Source organism: Panulirus ornatus, chromosome 38, assembly GCF_036320965.1.
Source record: "Panulirus ornatus isolate Po-2019 chromosome 38, ASM3632096v1, whole genome shotgun sequence".
Taxonomy (NCBI): domain Eukaryota; kingdom Metazoa; phylum Arthropoda; class Malacostraca; order Decapoda; family Palinuridae; genus Panulirus; species Panulirus ornatus.
The window spans coordinates 179524-196064 of NC_092261.1; the positions used below are offsets into that span (position 1 = coordinate 179524).

The window sequence follows — 16541 nt, forward strand, 5'->3', positions numbered from 1 at the left end:
CGTGTTTGTGGACGATATTGAGTTGTTTACAGAGAGTAGAGGAGTTGCAGAAGGTTTTTTGTTCTGTGATGTGTGTAAGCATAGGCAAGTGAAGGTAAATGCAAGTAAAAGTAAAGTGAAGGTGTTTGAAAGGAAAGTTACTGAAGTTATTATGTAGACACATTATGTAGAAGTAGTTGGTAGGAATGTAAGGCAGGAGCTTTAGGTAGTAGTCAGTAAAACATTAGGTAGGAGCCTGTGCAAACACTGTGCTAGAGTTGCCCTCTGCCAGTGGCATATCAAGGAAGTTGCACTATAGGCCAAGAAGTGGCACCAGAGTTTAACCTTATGGAGACTGTTGCCATAGCCAACTCCTTGAAGGAGTTCCAGTAGGGAACAGGCATCAGAGATATAGATAAAGATTGTGAAAGCATAGGTTATGCAACTCCCTATATAGTGAAAGAAGAAAGTGTACTAATCTGTGTCATAGATATAGGGGACAAAGACTGAAAGAGGTGAGAGAATATTTAGAAGCTATCATGGGTAAGTTTGGTGATATGGAAAGAGATAAGGGAGAGAATTTGAATACAGAGACAAGCTACCAAGACAATTCGTGGACTGAGAAGCAAATCCCATGAGAGCTGAGTGAATTACTTAAATCTCTTTAGTTTAGAAAAGAGAAGGTTAAGGGGTAAAATGATAGAGGCATACAGAATTATCAAAAGCTTCGATAATCTCGATCTAGCAGCTTATTAGTAATGGTTACAAACTCGTGGGCAAAGATTTACCTCAAATGAGGCTTGATACTTTTTCTTCAATAGGATTGTTAACATATGGAATGATGTACCAGTTGGAGTGGTTGAAAGTAGTGTGATAGATACTTTTGAAAGTAGGTTTGATGTTTCGTTTCAGATGCATGATTGACATTATTTGCACCTCCTTAGTTACATTAAAAGTTTATAATATTTTCCATTTTTTATATGCATATATTTCTCCTTTTGCCACACTGATCTATGACTTTCAGATCTCCTCCGATATCACAGACAGCCCTCAAAGAAACTTAATGGTCTGCTGCTGTTTGAATCTTTATATTTCTTTCTATAATAAGGGTGTAGTCTGTAAGGCTTGGGTGCCAGTGCTAGACTCTGCTCTTTGTACATTATACATAACAGCTTGAGTCTGGATAAATGCAATGAGGCCTTTATTATATGTTCCTGGTGCTACCTTGAAGAGGAATAGAAAATGATTAGGGATGAATAATGTTATGGCTATTCTTATAATTCTTGTCAATATCTATAGTAGCACGAATAGTTACAGTATCAGTATTGTCCTTTTTATTATATTATTGCTAGTAGAGCAGTTTTATGTTATTTTATTATAATTATCATCAGCACATATTCTTTCTCTGTGTAAATGGAAAATGAATATTCCGTAAAGTGGTAAAGTAAACCTTTTTTCTCTGAGTAGGTGGACTGCTTTGTGTTGGGCAGCAACAAAGGGACATGGAAAGGTCATACGAACATTACTGGAGCACTCAGCTGATCCAACAAAGATGAATAATCATGGTCAAAGACCAGTAGATATTGCATTTGCTGCAGGCCACCCAGAGGTGAGATTTATGGTGTGAAACTGGCTTCCTGAGAGAGTCGTATATGATTCAGAGAATTTTCTGCCTGTTATAAATGATAATAGATTCTCCACGAAATGTCTTTCTTTCATTTACTAGTTAGATATCTTGAGTCTTTTATCTAGCATTTATCTAGTCTTGCTGCATGCTACAGTCAGTTTAGTAAGTTATGGGGTTTCTGCTGCTTTGAGGTTGTAACTACATATTTCTACAGTGCAGGGAGGGAGTTTTACATTTGTGGGGCCCCATTTCTTAAATATTTTCCATCGTGCATCTTCCTAAATTTTTGTATGCTGTCTGCAATAATCATCACACTCTTTCTGTTCCATTCATCCACTACTTTTATATAATAAAAGTATATCTTTATATCCTATTTAACAAGTTTCTTGCTTAATTTCATGTTCTATCGTCTGGTTGCTTTATCCCTACAACTTTCAAAGAATTATTCACTGTCTGCATTGTCAGTCTGTCTTATGAACTTAAATGTTGTTGCCAGGTCACCCCTCACTCTTGTATCTTCCAGGGTCAGCAAATTTAAACCTTAACCCTTTCCCTGTAACTGTGTTGTCTTAATTTTAGTACCATCTTTGTTGCTCTCCTCTGGACCTTATGTGTTTGTTCTTTGTGCTTCTTTGAGTGCAGTGACCAAACCTGAGAAACTTATATTCTAGTTTTGGCCTTATATAAGATATGAATAGCTTGCTGAATATTTCCATACCTGTATACCTGAAGACTATTATGATGTTTACAAGCAGAGAGTTTGTTCCCTTTACTATTCTCTTAATATGGGACTCCAATGACAGGTTAGGGATTATGTTGACTACCAAGTCCATATCACACACTTAATCCTGAAGAATATTTTCTGCTAGATAATGATCATTTTGAAGCCTTCTTTCACTTTGTCCCATCTTCACTTCTTCATATTTGTCCAGGTTGAATTTCATCAATCATGAATCATGCATTAGACGAACATTTGAGTATGTTTAAGTATCCTTTCAAGATGATTCAATTCTCTTTGTTTTCCCATTCCCTCATGATCTTTTCATTATCTGCAACCATATTCAGGTAGGAGTCCATACCGATAAGCAAGTGATTTATATAGATCAAAAAGAAAAATTATCCCAGAACTGAACGCTGTGGCACTCGGCTGGTCACCTCAAGCCATTTTGAAAAGGCTCCTCTGACATGTGTCTTCTCTTCTGTCCCACTGAGATGATAATCTGCTCATCACAGGACTTTCATCCATATATCTGCCTTATTCCTACCTGATGATCCAGCTACTTGATCAGCCGTCCATGTGGTAGTGTCAAATGCTCTTTGGCAGTTTAGATACAAATAGACCTTTGAGTATAGGACTGAGCTCACTCATGTATAGAACTCTTGAGAGGTTTGTTACACATTACCTCCTATCCCTAAAACCTCCTGTCTCATACTTATGTAATTTTACTCCACAGAATGTCATCCACCTTCTCTCTCATAATCTCTTCTAGAACTTGCACAATACACTCATTAGTAGGACCAGTCTGTAGTTCAGCATCTGTTCCCATTTTCCTTTCTTTCATATAGATATGACGTTTACCCCATTCCCGTGGCACTTTGGCTCTCTCCAATGACATCTTGAACTGTAATGCAAATATTTTGTACAGTGTAAGTGCACACATCTTCAGCACAAACGGTGAAATCTCATCAGGCTGTGAGCCCTTTTAATATCATTAATATCTTTTCTAGATATCCTGAGGTAGAGGAGAAAGAATTCTACCACTCTATATTCTGCATATTGTAGAAGGTGACTAAAGGGAATAGGAGCTGGGTGCTGGAAATCCTCCCCTTCTTGGAAGGAGTCGGGTGGGGAGTGCTCATCCTTCTCGAAGGCTCAGACTAGGGTGTCTGAATGTGTGTGGATGTATCCAAGATGAGAAGAGAGGAGAGATGAATAGTATGTTTAAGGAAAGGAACCTGGATGTTCTGCCTCTGAGTGAAACAAAGCTCAGTGGTAAAGAGGAAGAATGGTTTGGAGATGTCTTAGGAGTAAAGTCAGGGGTTGGTGAATGGACAAGAGATAAGGAAGGAGTAGCACTACTCCTGAAGAAGGAGTTGTGGTAGTGTGTGACAGAGTGTAAGGAAGTAAATTCTTGATCGATGTGGGTAAAACTGAAAGTAGATGGGGAGAGATGAATGATTATTGGTGCTTGTGCACCTGTCCATGACATGAAAGATCATGAGAGGCAAATGTGTAAGCAGTTTTGATGTATGAGACTGGGTGTTAGTGATGAGTGATTTAGATGCAAAGGTAAGTAATGTGGCAGTTGAAGGTATAATTGGGGTGCGTGGGGTATTCAGTGTAATGAATGGAAAAGGTGAAAAGCTTGTTGAATTGTTTATAGAAAAACACTGGTGATTGGGAATACCTGGTTTGAAAAGAGATTTACACAAGTATATGTATACGAGTTGGAGAGATGGTCAATGGGTGTTATTAGATTGATAAGTGTGTAAAAGAGAGATTTCTGAATGTAAATGTGCTGAGAGGGGCAGCTTATGGGATGTTTGATCACTATCTCTTGAAGGTGAGGATGAAGATTTTTAGAGGTTTTCAAAAAAGTGAAAGCAGTGTGAGAGATAAGAGATCGGTGAAAGTAAGTGAGCTTGGAAAGGAGACTTGTGTAAAGAAATGGCAGGAGAGATTGAGTGTAGAATGGTAAAAGGTGAGAGAAAATATGAGTTGAGTGGATGAGGTATAGGAGGTATTTAGGGAAGAAATGATGGCATGTGCAAGATGTGAAAAGGTTGAGGTGGGTAGATTAGAAAGGATAGTGAGTGGTGGGATGAAGTAAAGTTGCTAGTGATAGAGAAAAGAGAGGCATTTGGGCAGTACTCACAGGGTAAGAGTGCAAATGATTGGGAGATGCATAGAGAAAGCAGCAGGAGGTCAAAAGCAAGATAGGGGGGTTGAAAAAGAGGGGAAATTCAAATTGTGAGAGTTTTGGAAGGAAGTTGAAATGTGAAAGACAGGAGAACAAATGGGAACATTGGTGAAAGGGGGCAAAAGGGGAAGTGACAACAGGTGGAGATGGAGTGAGTATTTTGAAGGATTGTTGAATATGCTTTGCGATAGAGTGATATGTAGGACATTTTGGTTGGGGGGTGGTATGCAAAGTGAGAGAGTCATGGTGTGTGTTTTAGTGGTGGTTGGAGTGGATGGTATTGCAGTTGAATTTATTGAAAAAGGGGCGATTTTGTTGCTGATTGATTGAAAAGGATGTTCAGTGTAAGTATGGATCATAGTAAGATGCCTGAGGATCATTGGAATGCATGTATGGACCATTGTATAAATGCAAAGAGGGTTAAGGTTAGCGTTGAAACTACAGAGGTATAAGTTTGTTGAGTTTGCCTGATAAGTTGAATGGGAAGGTATTGTTTGAGGAGGTGAAGGCATGTACTGAGCAACAGATTGGAGAGGAGCAGTGTGGTTTCAGAAGTGATGAGGATGTGTGGTTCAGATGTTTGCTTTAAAGAGTGTGTATGAGAAATACTTAGAAAAACAGATGGATATTTATGTTGCATATATGGATCTGGAAAAGGCATATGATTGGGTTGATAGAGATGCTATGTGGAAGGTAAGTTACTAGAAGCAGAAAAGTTTTTATCAAGGGTGTAATGCATGTTTACAAGTGAAGGTTGGTCTGTGGCTGGGATATGTGATGTCATTGTGGTTGTTTGATTTTATATGGATGGGGTGATAAGGAAGGTAAATGCAAGAGTCTTGTAGAGAGGGGCGAGTACACAGTCTTAGGGGGATGGGAGGGCCTGGGAAGTGAGTCATTTGTATCGGTCTGATTTAAATGAGAAACTGCAGAAGTTGGTGTCTTAGTTTGAAAGAGTGAATGTGAAAAAAGCAAGGCTATTAGGTTCATCAGGGTTGAGACAAGTTAATTGGAGTGTAAGTATGAATGGAGAAAAACTGGATGAAATGAAGTGTTTTAGATATTTGAGAGTGGATATGGCAGTAAACCATTTCAACACACATCCTGCTTTCTCAACCACAATCTTTTGTTACCACACAACTCTCTTCCCCTTTCATTTCTCACTCAGTCAAACCATCTCACACCATATAGTGACCTCCAACTTTTTATTTCCAACACGTCCACCCTTCTTTGCACAACTGTATATAAAGCCTATGTGTAGCATCCATATAATGTTGTTGGAAATATTATTCCTTCAAATATACCTGTTTTTAGTCTGCAAGGTAATGTTCATTCTTCCCACACATTCTTCATTGCTCCTGGAACCTTCACCCCCTCCCCCTCCCTATGACTTGTTTCCTCTTCCGTGGTTCCATTTGCTGCTAGGTCCACTCGCACATATGTAAAACACTTCACTTCCTCCAATTTTTGTCTATTCAAACACACTTCCCACTTAAATTGTCCCTTAACGCTGCTGAACCTGATATCCTTGCTTGTATTCACACTTACTCTCAACTTTCTCCTTTCACACACACTTCCAAATTTGGTTATCAACTTCTGCAGTTTCTCACCTGAATCAGCATACTGGTCCCTTTTTCCATACCTCTTGGTTTTTCCTTCCTCACATCCCCACTCATAAACAAATTATAAACTGTGGTGACATCAAACACCTTTACTGCAGACTGACCTTCATTGGGAACCATTTACTCTTTTCTTTTCCTACTCATACACATGCCTTACACCATTGATAAAAACTTCTCTGTTTCTTACCTTCCACAAAGCATCTCTTATCAACCCTCTCATATGCCTTTTCCAGATCCTTAAATACCACATACAAATACATCTGTTTTTCAAAGTATTTCTCACACACATTCTTTAAGCAAACACCTGATCTGGGCATCCTCTACCACATCTGAAACCACATGTCTCCTCCCCAGTCTGATTCTCTGTACATGCCTTCACCCTCTCAGTCAATACCCTCCCATATTATTTTCCAGGTATGCTCAACAAACCTATACCTCTGTAGTTTGAACACTCACCTTTATCCCGCTTGCCATTATACAATGGCACTATACATGCATTCCTCCAATTCTCAGGCACTCAGGCACTTTACCATGATCCATACTTACATTGAATGTCCTTGCCAACCAATCGATAACACTAGTCGCCCCCTTTTTTATAAATTCAACTGCAGTACCATCCAATCCTGTTGCCTTGCCAGATTTCATCTTCCACAAATTTTCACCACCTCTTTTCTTTTCACCAAATCACTCTCTCTGACTCTCTTACTTCACATACTAGCTTGACCCAAGCACCTTACATCTGCCACTCAGTCATCAAACACATTCAACAATCCTTACACTCACACCATCACTACCTGTTATCACTTCCCCTTTTGCTCAGTTCACCGATGTCCCCATTCATTCTCTTGTCTTTCACACATTATTTACCTCCATCCAAAACATCTTTTTATTCTTCCTAAAGTTTAATGATACTCTTTCACCCCAACTCTCATTTGCCCTCTTTTTCAATCCCTACACCTTCCTCTTGACCTCCTGCCACTTTCTCTTATACAACTCCCAATCATTTGCATGCTTTCCTTGTAAGTATTGCCCAAATGCCTCTTTCTTCTCTTTCACTAGCAAGTTTACTTGTTCATCCCATCACTCGCTACCCTTTCTAATCTTCCCACCTCTCACCTTCAGCATGTCACATGCACACTGTCTCTGCTTTCTTAGATGTATCCCATTCCTCACCCACTCCCCTCACTTCATTTTCTCTCACCTTTTGTCATTCTACTCTCAATCTTACCAGGTATTTCTTCATACAAGTTTCCTTTCCAAGCTCACTTACTCTCACCACTTTCTTTCCTGACATTGTCTCCTCTTTCAAAAACCTCATTAAATCTTCCCCCTTCACCTCCACAAGATGGTAATCAAACATCCCACTCAGCACATTTACATTCAAAAGTCTCTTTTAATACATAATCTAATAATGCCTGTTGACTATCTCTACCACTCACATATGTGTATATCTCTTTTTGAATCTGGTATTCCCAATCACCAGTTTTTTTTCTGCGCACGACTCCACAAACTCTTCACCATTTTCATTTATATCCCTGAAGACCCAATGAGCACCAATTATACCCTCACGTGCCACATTACTTACCTTCACATTTGAATCACCCATCACTAATACCCAGTCTTGTTCATCAAAGCTGCTGACACACTGACTCAACTGTTCCCAAAACACTTTCCTCTCATGATCTTTCTTCTTATGGCAAGGTGCATAAGCACCAATAATTACCCATCTCTCGCTCTTTCAGTTTTACCCACATCAATCTAGAATTTACTTTCTTACACTCTATCACACTTCTACAACTCCTGTTTCAGGAATAGTGCTACTTTTTCCTTAACTCTTGTCCTCTCACCAACCCCTGACTTTACCTTCAAGACTTTCCAAACTATTTTTCCCCCTTACCCTCAAGATATGTTTCATTCAGAGCCAGAATCTCCAGGTTTCTTTCCTCAAACATACTTCCTATCTCTCCTCTCTTCTCATCTTTTTTACATCCTTACACATTCAGACACCCCTATCTGAGCCTTTGAGAAGGATAAGCACTCCCCGCTTGACTCCTCTTCTGTTTCCTCTTTTAGAAATTGAAACACAAGAAGGGGAGGGTGTCCAGCCCCCTGCTCCCGCCCCTTTTAGTCGCCATGTACAACATGCTGGGAATATGGAAGTATATGGAGATGTATAAGTGAAAGCAGCAGGAGGTCAAGAGGAAGGTTCAGGAGTTGAGAAAGAAGGCAAAGGAGAGTTGAGGTGAGTGAGTATCAGTAAACTTTTGGGAGAAAAAGAGGTTTTGGAAGGAGGTAAATGATGTGTAAAAGATGAGAATAAATGGGAACATCAGTGAAGGCTTATCCCTGGGGATAGGGGAGAAAGAATACTTCCCACGTATTCCCTGCGTGTCGTAGAAGGCGACTAAAAGGGAAGGGAGCGGGGGGCTAGAAATCCTCCCCTCTCGTTTTTCTTTTTTTTTTTTTCCCCCAAAAGAAGGAACAGAGAAGGGGGTCAGGTGAGGATACTCCCTCAAAGACCCAGTCCTCTGTTCTTAACGCTACCTCGCTATCGCGGGAAATGGCGAATAGTATGAAAAAAAAAAAAAAAAATCAGTGAAGGCGACTGAAGGAGAAGTGATAACAGGTGTTGATGAAATGAGGAGGAGATGGAGTAAGTGTTTTAAGGATAGTTAAACGTATTTGATGATAAAGGGTTAGATGTAGGGTGTTTTGGTCGGGGTAGTATGGGGAGTGAGAGTCATGGAGAGTTTTCTGAGGGAGAAGTGGTGAAAGCGCATAAGATGAAATGTGGCGAGGCTGCTGGAGTGGATGAAATCGTAGTTGAATTTATTGGGAGAGGGTGTGACTGTTGTTGATTGGTTGATAAGGATTTTCACTGTATGTATGGATCATGGTGAAGTGCCTGAGGACTGGCACAATGAATGTATAGTGTCATTATTTAAAGGTAAGGAAGTAAAGGTGACTTCAAACTACAGAGGTATAAGTTGGTTGAGTATACCTGGTAATTTGTGTGGGAGGGTATATAAAGAGTTCATGTACAGAGTTTCAGATTGGGGAGGAGCAGTGTGGTTTCAGAAGTGGCAAAGGTTGTGTAGATCAGGTGTATGCTTTGAAGAATATGTGAGAAATATTTAGAAGAACAGGCAGATATGTATGTAGCATTTATGGATCTGGAGAAGGCATATAATAGATTTGACAGAAATGCTTTGAGGAAGGTCTTAAGAAGGATATATGGTGTGAGAGGAAAGTTACTAAAAGTAGTGAGTTTTTATCAAGGGTATAAGGCTTATGTATGAGTAGGAAGAGAGGAGAGTGAATGGCTCAAAGTGAAGGTGGGTCTGTATCAAGGGTGTGAGTGTGTGATGTCACCATGGTTGTTTAATTTGTTTATGAGTTGGGTGGCAAGGAAGGTAGATGCAAGAGTCTTGGAGAGAAGGGCAAGTATGCAGTCTGTGGGGGATGAGAGGGCTTAGGAAGTGAGTCATTTGTTTGCTGATGATACAGCACTAATGGCAAATTTGAGTGTGAAACTGCAGATGTTGGTTACTGGGTTTTGAAGACTGAGTGAGAGGAGTAAGTTGAGAGTGAATGTGAATAAAAGCACAGTTATTATGTTTAGCAGGGTTAAAGGACAGGTTAATTGGGGTTTGAGTTTAAATGGAGAAAAATTGCAAGTGAAGTGCTTTTCATATCTGGGTGTGGAAGAGTCATAGGGTGGGGATGGTGGCAAATGTTCTGGAAGCACTGAAGAATTTGTGGAAAGACAGAACATTATCTGGTTGGACAAAAATGGGTATGTCTGAAGGAATAGTAGTCACCACAATATTATATGGATGCAAGGCATGTGCTATAGATAATGCTGTGTGGAGGATGGTAAATGTATTGGAAATGAAGTGCTTGAGGATTAAGTGTGGTGGGAGGAGCTTTAATAGGGTAAATAATGAAAGGGTAAGTGGGATGTGTGGTAATAAGAAGAGCATGAGTGAGAGAGCAGGAGAAAGTGTGCTGAAATGGTTTGGACTCCTGGAGAGAATGAGTTAGGAAAGGTTGACAAAGACATAAGATGTATTAGAAGTGGAGAGAACGAGGAGAATAGGGGGACCAAATTGGGGATGGAAGAATGGAATTTTGAGTGATCAGGGCCTGAACATGGAGAAGGTTGAAAGGCGTGCAAGGGATAGAGTGAATTGAAACGATGTGGCATACTGGGGTTGATGTTTGTGCCATCAGTGGACTGAACCAGGGCATGTAAAGTGTATGAGGTAAACCATGGAAATGTCTTTTGGGCTTGGTTGTGGATAGGGAGCTATGGTTTTGGTGCATTACAAATGACAGTTAGAGAATGGAGATGAGTAAATTTGGCCTTTCCTCTTTTCCTGGCACCTCCTTGCTGAAGCGGGAAATGATAATCAAGCCTAGAAAAAAGAAAATAGTGCACTCTTAAAGATTATATTGGAACAGAAATATAGATGGTGCAAGTATACAGTTTAGAACATTTCCTGTTCAGGGAGGGGAGTGTGGTTTCACAGTTCAAAATTTACATCTTATTTGGTGAATGATGCAGTAAATTGTATCCTTTATAGATTTTTCAGCACATTTCTTTTTAGTTGCTTCATGATTTATTCATGCAGTAAAAACATTATATGTTTAGGAACCAGGTATTATCATTATCTTGTGGAAGCAAAGGTGAAGATTTGTGGGGGTTTTCAGAAAAGAAGAGAGAATTTTGGGGTGAAGAGAGTGGTGAGAGTAAGTGAGCTTGGGAAGGAGACTTGTATGAGGAAGTACCAGGAGAGACTGAGTACAGAATGGAAAAAGGTGAGAACAAAGGAGGTAAGAGGAGTGGGGGAGGAATGGGATGTATTTAGGGAAGCAGTGATGGCTTGCGCAAAAGATGCTTGTGGCATGAGAAGCGTGGGAGGTGGGTTGATTAGAAAAGGTAGTGAGTGCTGGAATGAAGAAGTAAGATTATTAGTGAAAGAGAAGAGAGAGGCATTTGAACGATTTTTGCAGGGAAAAAATGCAAATGAGTGGGAGAGGTATAAAAGAAAGAGGCAGGAGGTCAAGAGAAAGGTGCAAGAGGTGAAAAAGAGGGCAAATGAGAGTTGGGGCGAGAGAGTATCATTGAATTTCGGGGAGAATAAAAAGATGTTTTGGAAGGAGGTAAATAAAGTACGTAAGACAAGGGAGCAAATGGGAACTTCAGTGAAGGGGGCTTATGGGGAGGTGATAACAAGTAGTGGTGATGTGAGGAGGAGATGGAGTGAGTATTTTGAAGGTTTGTTGAATGTGTTTGATGATAGAGGGGCAGATGTGGGGTGTCTTGGTCGAGGTGGTGTGCAAAGTGAGAGGGTTAGGAAAAATGATTTGGTAAATAGAGAAGAGGTAGTAAAAGCTTTACGGAAGATGAAAGCTGGCAAAGCAGCAGGTTTGGATGGCATTGCAGTGGAATTTATTAAAAAAGAGGGGTGACTGTATTGTTGACTGGTTGATAAGGTTATTTAATGTATGTATGATTCATGGTGAGGTGCCTGAGGATTGGTGGAATGCTTGCATAGTGCCACTGTACAAAGGCAAAGGGGATAAGAGTGAGTGCTCAAATTACAGAGGTATAAGTTTGTTGAGTATTCCTGGTAAATTATATGGGAGGGTATTGATTGAGAGGGTGAAGGCATGTACAGAGCGTCAGATTGGGGAAGAGCAGTGTGGTTTCAGAAGTGGTAGAGGATGTGTGGATCAGGTGTTTGCTTTGAAGAATGTATGCGAGAAATACTTAGAAAAACAAATGGATTTGTATGTAGCATTTATGGATCTGGAGAAGGCATATGATAGAGTTGATAGAGATGCTCTGTGGAAGGTATTAAGAATATATGGTGTGGGAGGCAAGTTGTTAGAAGCAGTGAAAAGTTTTTATCGAGGATGTAAGGCATGTGTTCATGTAGGAAGAGAGGAAAGTGATTGGTTCTCAGTGAATGTAGGTTTGCGGCAGGGGTGTGTGATGTCTCCATAGTTGTTTAATTTGTTTATGGATTGGGTTGTTAGGGAGGTGAATGCAAGAGTTTTGGAAAGAGGGGCAAGTATGTAGTCTGTTGTGGATGAGAGAGCTTGGGAAGTGAGTCAGTTGTTGTTCGCTGATGATACAGCGCTGGTGGCTGATTCATGTAAGAAACTGCAGAAGCTGGTGACTGAGTTTGGTAAAGTGTGTGAAAGAAGAAGGTTAAGAGTAAATGTGAATAAGAGCAAGGTTATTAGGTACAGTAGGGTTGAGGGTCAAGTCAATTGGGAGGTAAGTTTGAATGGAGAAAAGCTGGAGGAAGTGAAGTGTTTTAGATATTTGGGAATAGATCTGGCAGTGGATGGAACCATGGAAGCAGAAGTGAATCATAGGGTGGGGGAGGGGGCGAAAATTCTGGGAGCCTTGAAGAATGTTTGGAAGTCGAGAACATTATCTCGGAAAGCAAAAATGGGTATGTTTGAAGGAATAGTGGTTCCAACAATGTTGTATGGTTGCGAGGCGTGGGCTATGGATAGAGTGGTGCGCAGGAGGGTGGATGTGCTGGAAATAAGATGTTTGAGGACAATATGTGGTGTGAGGTGGTTTGATCGAGTAAGTAATGTAAGGGTAAGAGCGATGTGTGGAAATAAAAAGAGTGTGGTTGAGAGAGCAGAAGAGGGTGTTTTGAAATGGTTTGGTCACATGGAGAGAATGAGTGGGGAAAGATTGACCAAGATGATATATGTGTCGGAGGTGGAGGGAACGAGGAGAAGTGGGAGACCAAATTGGAGATGGAAAAATGGAGTGAAAAAGATTTTGAGTGATCGGGGCCTGAACATGCAGGAGGGTGAAAGGCGTGCAAGGAATAGAGTGAATTGGAACGATGCGGTATACCGGGGTCGACGTGCTGTCAGTGGATTGAACCAGGGCATGTGAAGCGTCTGGGGTAAACCATGCAAAGTGTGTGGGGCCTGGATGTGGAAAGGGAGCTGTGGTTTCGGTGCATTATTACATGACAGCTAGAGACTGAGTGTGAATGAATGGGGCCTTTGGTGTTTTTCCTAGCGCTACCTCGCACACATGAGGGGGAGGGGGTTGTTATTCCATGTGTGGCGAGGTGGCGATGGGAACAAATAAAGGCAGACAGTATGAATTATGTACATGTGTATATATGTATATGTCTGTGTGTGTATATATATGTGTACATTGAGATGTATAGGTATGTATATTGTGCATGGGTGGACATGTATGTATATACATGTGTATGTGGGCGGGTTGGGCCATTCTTTCGTCTGTTTCCTTGCGCTACCTCGCTAACGCGGGAGACAACGACAAAGCAAAATAATAAAATGAATAATGTTTAGGAAAATTATAGAGATGCAAGTCGTTCAGTAGAGCATTTCTAGTTTGGGTAAGCAAGGCGAGGCAAGGCAAATGATTGTATTTAAGTTGAGAACATTCATAATTTTTCAGTGAAAGATACAGTAAATTGTATTTTATTGCTAATCTACATGAATTTTTTCTACATATCTCTTCAGTAGGTTTTTACCTAATTCATGACCTAATGATTATATATCTATATACACAGAGGGAATATCAGCCAAAACCTTACTAAACCTGTCTCAGAGTCCCAAAGATATTTGTTAGTGACAAGTATACAGACACCAGTGTGTCATTTTCTGCCTGTTGTGTATTATTTTCATTACTTGGAAATATTTGTGTTATTTGGGACATCATTTCCATTTTTTTCATATTTTGAGTATATTTTGTGTTTTTTGTTTTCGTTTTTTGGCCCATATATGGAAATGGATGTCACGATATACAGAGGTCTCTTTCAAATCAGTGGGGTTACATTCCTGGAACACTCTGTGGTTGGCTAGTTTAAGGCATATGGAAAATGAGGGGTTAGGGATAGTGGCCCTTGAGAAACTTACCGGAAATCTTAAAATGAAAAGTAAAATTAAGGATAAAGGCAGACAGTATGAATTATGTACATGTGTATATATGTATATGTCTGTGTGTGTATATATATGTATACGTTGAGATGTATAGGTATGTATATTTGTGTGTGGACGTGTATGTGGGTGGGTTGGGCCATTCTTTCGTCTGTTTCCTTGCGCTACCTCGCTAACACGGGAGACAGCGACAAAGCAAAATAGATAAATAGATAAGTTGCACTTCATAAACAACATGCTTATCCTCTAAAAGTACAAAGAAATTATTTGCAAAACTGTAAGGTAATGATATTATGGCTGTATATCACCAATAATGCTGTGCCTCCATACTCATACAAAGCACCCAGCAAGGTACACTGCACAAAAAGCTATTTGAACACTTACCCTAGCAACACAGTCTGGTAGACACTGCTTCTTCCTATCCCTAGAAATGTTTGTCTGCTGAGCTGTGCCACAAGCAGCCTGGGCTACTTATCACTTACCCAGTGCATGGCTATAACTTTGGTTGTACCATGGAAAACTTTGTATACTCAAAACTTGATGGAGTGGTTGGTAAAATTGAATACAGTAGTCTGAATATTTATGCTCAAAATCTTCTAAATTCTAAACTCTTGTTTTCATAGAGTTTTAGAATCCCATTGTCTCTTTCAGATCACTAGTATGGATTTTACAGTATTCGATCTGCTGGTGATCTTCAGTCCTATGTATTTCACCTCTGGTGCTCATCTCTCAGGGATTTGAGTGAAATTCTTATCCTAGCCCTTCATATTTACAAAGCATTTGAGAGGTTATAGCAGAAGTCTTAGCTTTCTTAACTCACTTCTCTCAGTTTCACTGTTTCTGTCTGTCTCTTATGCATATTGTAGTTTCCTCTCTGGCTGTTTCATCTTAGTGGTCTTCAGTGGAGTGACTTCCACTTCCTGTCCTTTCAGTAGTGGTGTTACCCAGGATTCTGTGCTATCAGTTACTCTTCTTCAATAAATGATCTGTCTTTTACTTTTAACCTTATTTACTTTTGCATACTTCAGTTTGCTTTTCCTCCCCTTCTCCCTTTAATTCTTGTTCTTTTTCTTATACTGATATTTTTTTCCTCTCAGTTTGTTCCTGTGTAGCATTTCAGGGTGGGGAAGCGGTAACCTTGTAAATTTGATATTGCTAGTGGTACAATGCAGCCTCTCCATATTTCTCATTCTCTAAGAATCATATATTTTCCTCTTAATTCAACCCAGAGATAACATGACATGCTGGGCATGACCATAGCCCCCACTCTGTCCTGGAAACTCAACAAAAGCTGGGATTTTGTATAGGTGACATAATGATTTTTCTCATGAGCAACTCTTTCATATTGACATGAATTTTGTTCACCCAAGTTTGTAATACTCCTCACTCATCTGTCTTAAAGTCCTTTTTATACTCTGCGAAGTTGCACACTATTATTATGGCCATTGTTCTCATAAGATGTCTGCATGTGTCCTCATTCTAGACCCATGGAATACATTTGGCTACTGATGCCCACAGTTTCTGTGTGGAGTCTGGCCACTCGATGATTGGCTGTTATGATACCTCCTCCTTCCCTCGAATAGCTAGGCTGTGGAATTCTCATCCTTCCTTTGCCTTTCTCTCATCATATGACTTTTCTTCCTTTAAGAGCCAGGTCTCATTTTTTTTTATTTTCCTTCCCTTTCACTTTTTTCTTTCACCTGAGATGGCCTCAATAGGGGCATGTTTTTTGTGTGCCATGTTGATCTCTAAAAGAAAAAAAAATGCATGAAGCATTAATAGATTGAGGAAAGCATATGATAGGGTTGATAGAGATGCTTTGTAGGTGTTACAAATATATGGTGTGGGAGGAAAGCTACTAGAAGCAGTGAATTTTTATCAAGAGAGTGAGGCATGTGTTTTAGTAAGTAGATGGGAAGGTGAGTGGTTCTAGATAAAGGTGTTCTTCATCAGGGATGTGTGATGTCACCATGGCTGTTTAGTTTGTTTATGGATGGGATAGTAAGAGGTTAATGCAAAGGTCTTGAAGAGAGGGGCAGTTATAGTCTGTAGGAGGTGAGCGGGCCAAAGAAGTGAGTAATTTTTTGTTGCTGATAACAGCATTGGTGACAGATTCAAGTAACAAAAGCAGAAGTTGGTGTCTAAGATTTGGAGAGTGTATGAAAGGAGGAAGTTGACAGTGAATATGAGGAAAAGCAAGTTTATTAGGTTTAGGAGTGCAGAGAAACAAGTTTGCCCATGCAGAAAAACATTAAACATCTATAATCACAACTTTAGTGCATGTCAACTTTTACTTCAAAGCACTCATTTGTACCCACATTTCTTCTGACATGTGCACATTCCATTATAAAAGCTCTAAAGTATCTTTCTCACTTTCTCATTCCATTTTTTTGTTTGAACTTATGGATTATTCTTTCTTTCTTCCACTTTTCCCCATTT

General features: G+C 40.0%; 1 protein-coding gene across 3 annotated transcripts in view; it reads left to right on the top strand.

The window, feature by feature from the left end:
- LOC139760753 (ankyrin repeat, SAM and basic leucine zipper domain-containing protein 1-like) overlaps window positions 1–16541 on the top strand; it is a 77704-nt gene that overhangs the window by 29258 nt on the left and 31905 nt on the right. For 2 of the 3 annotated variants that reach the window (XM_071684295.1, XM_071684297.1), the window contains exon 5: window positions 1444–1588. In XM_071684295.1, the coding sequence (XP_071540396.1) occupies window positions 1444–1588 (145 nt within the window). The remainder of the gene's footprint in view (window positions 1–1443; window positions 1589–16541) is intronic. The other variant, XM_071684296.1, reaches the window with a different exon arrangement.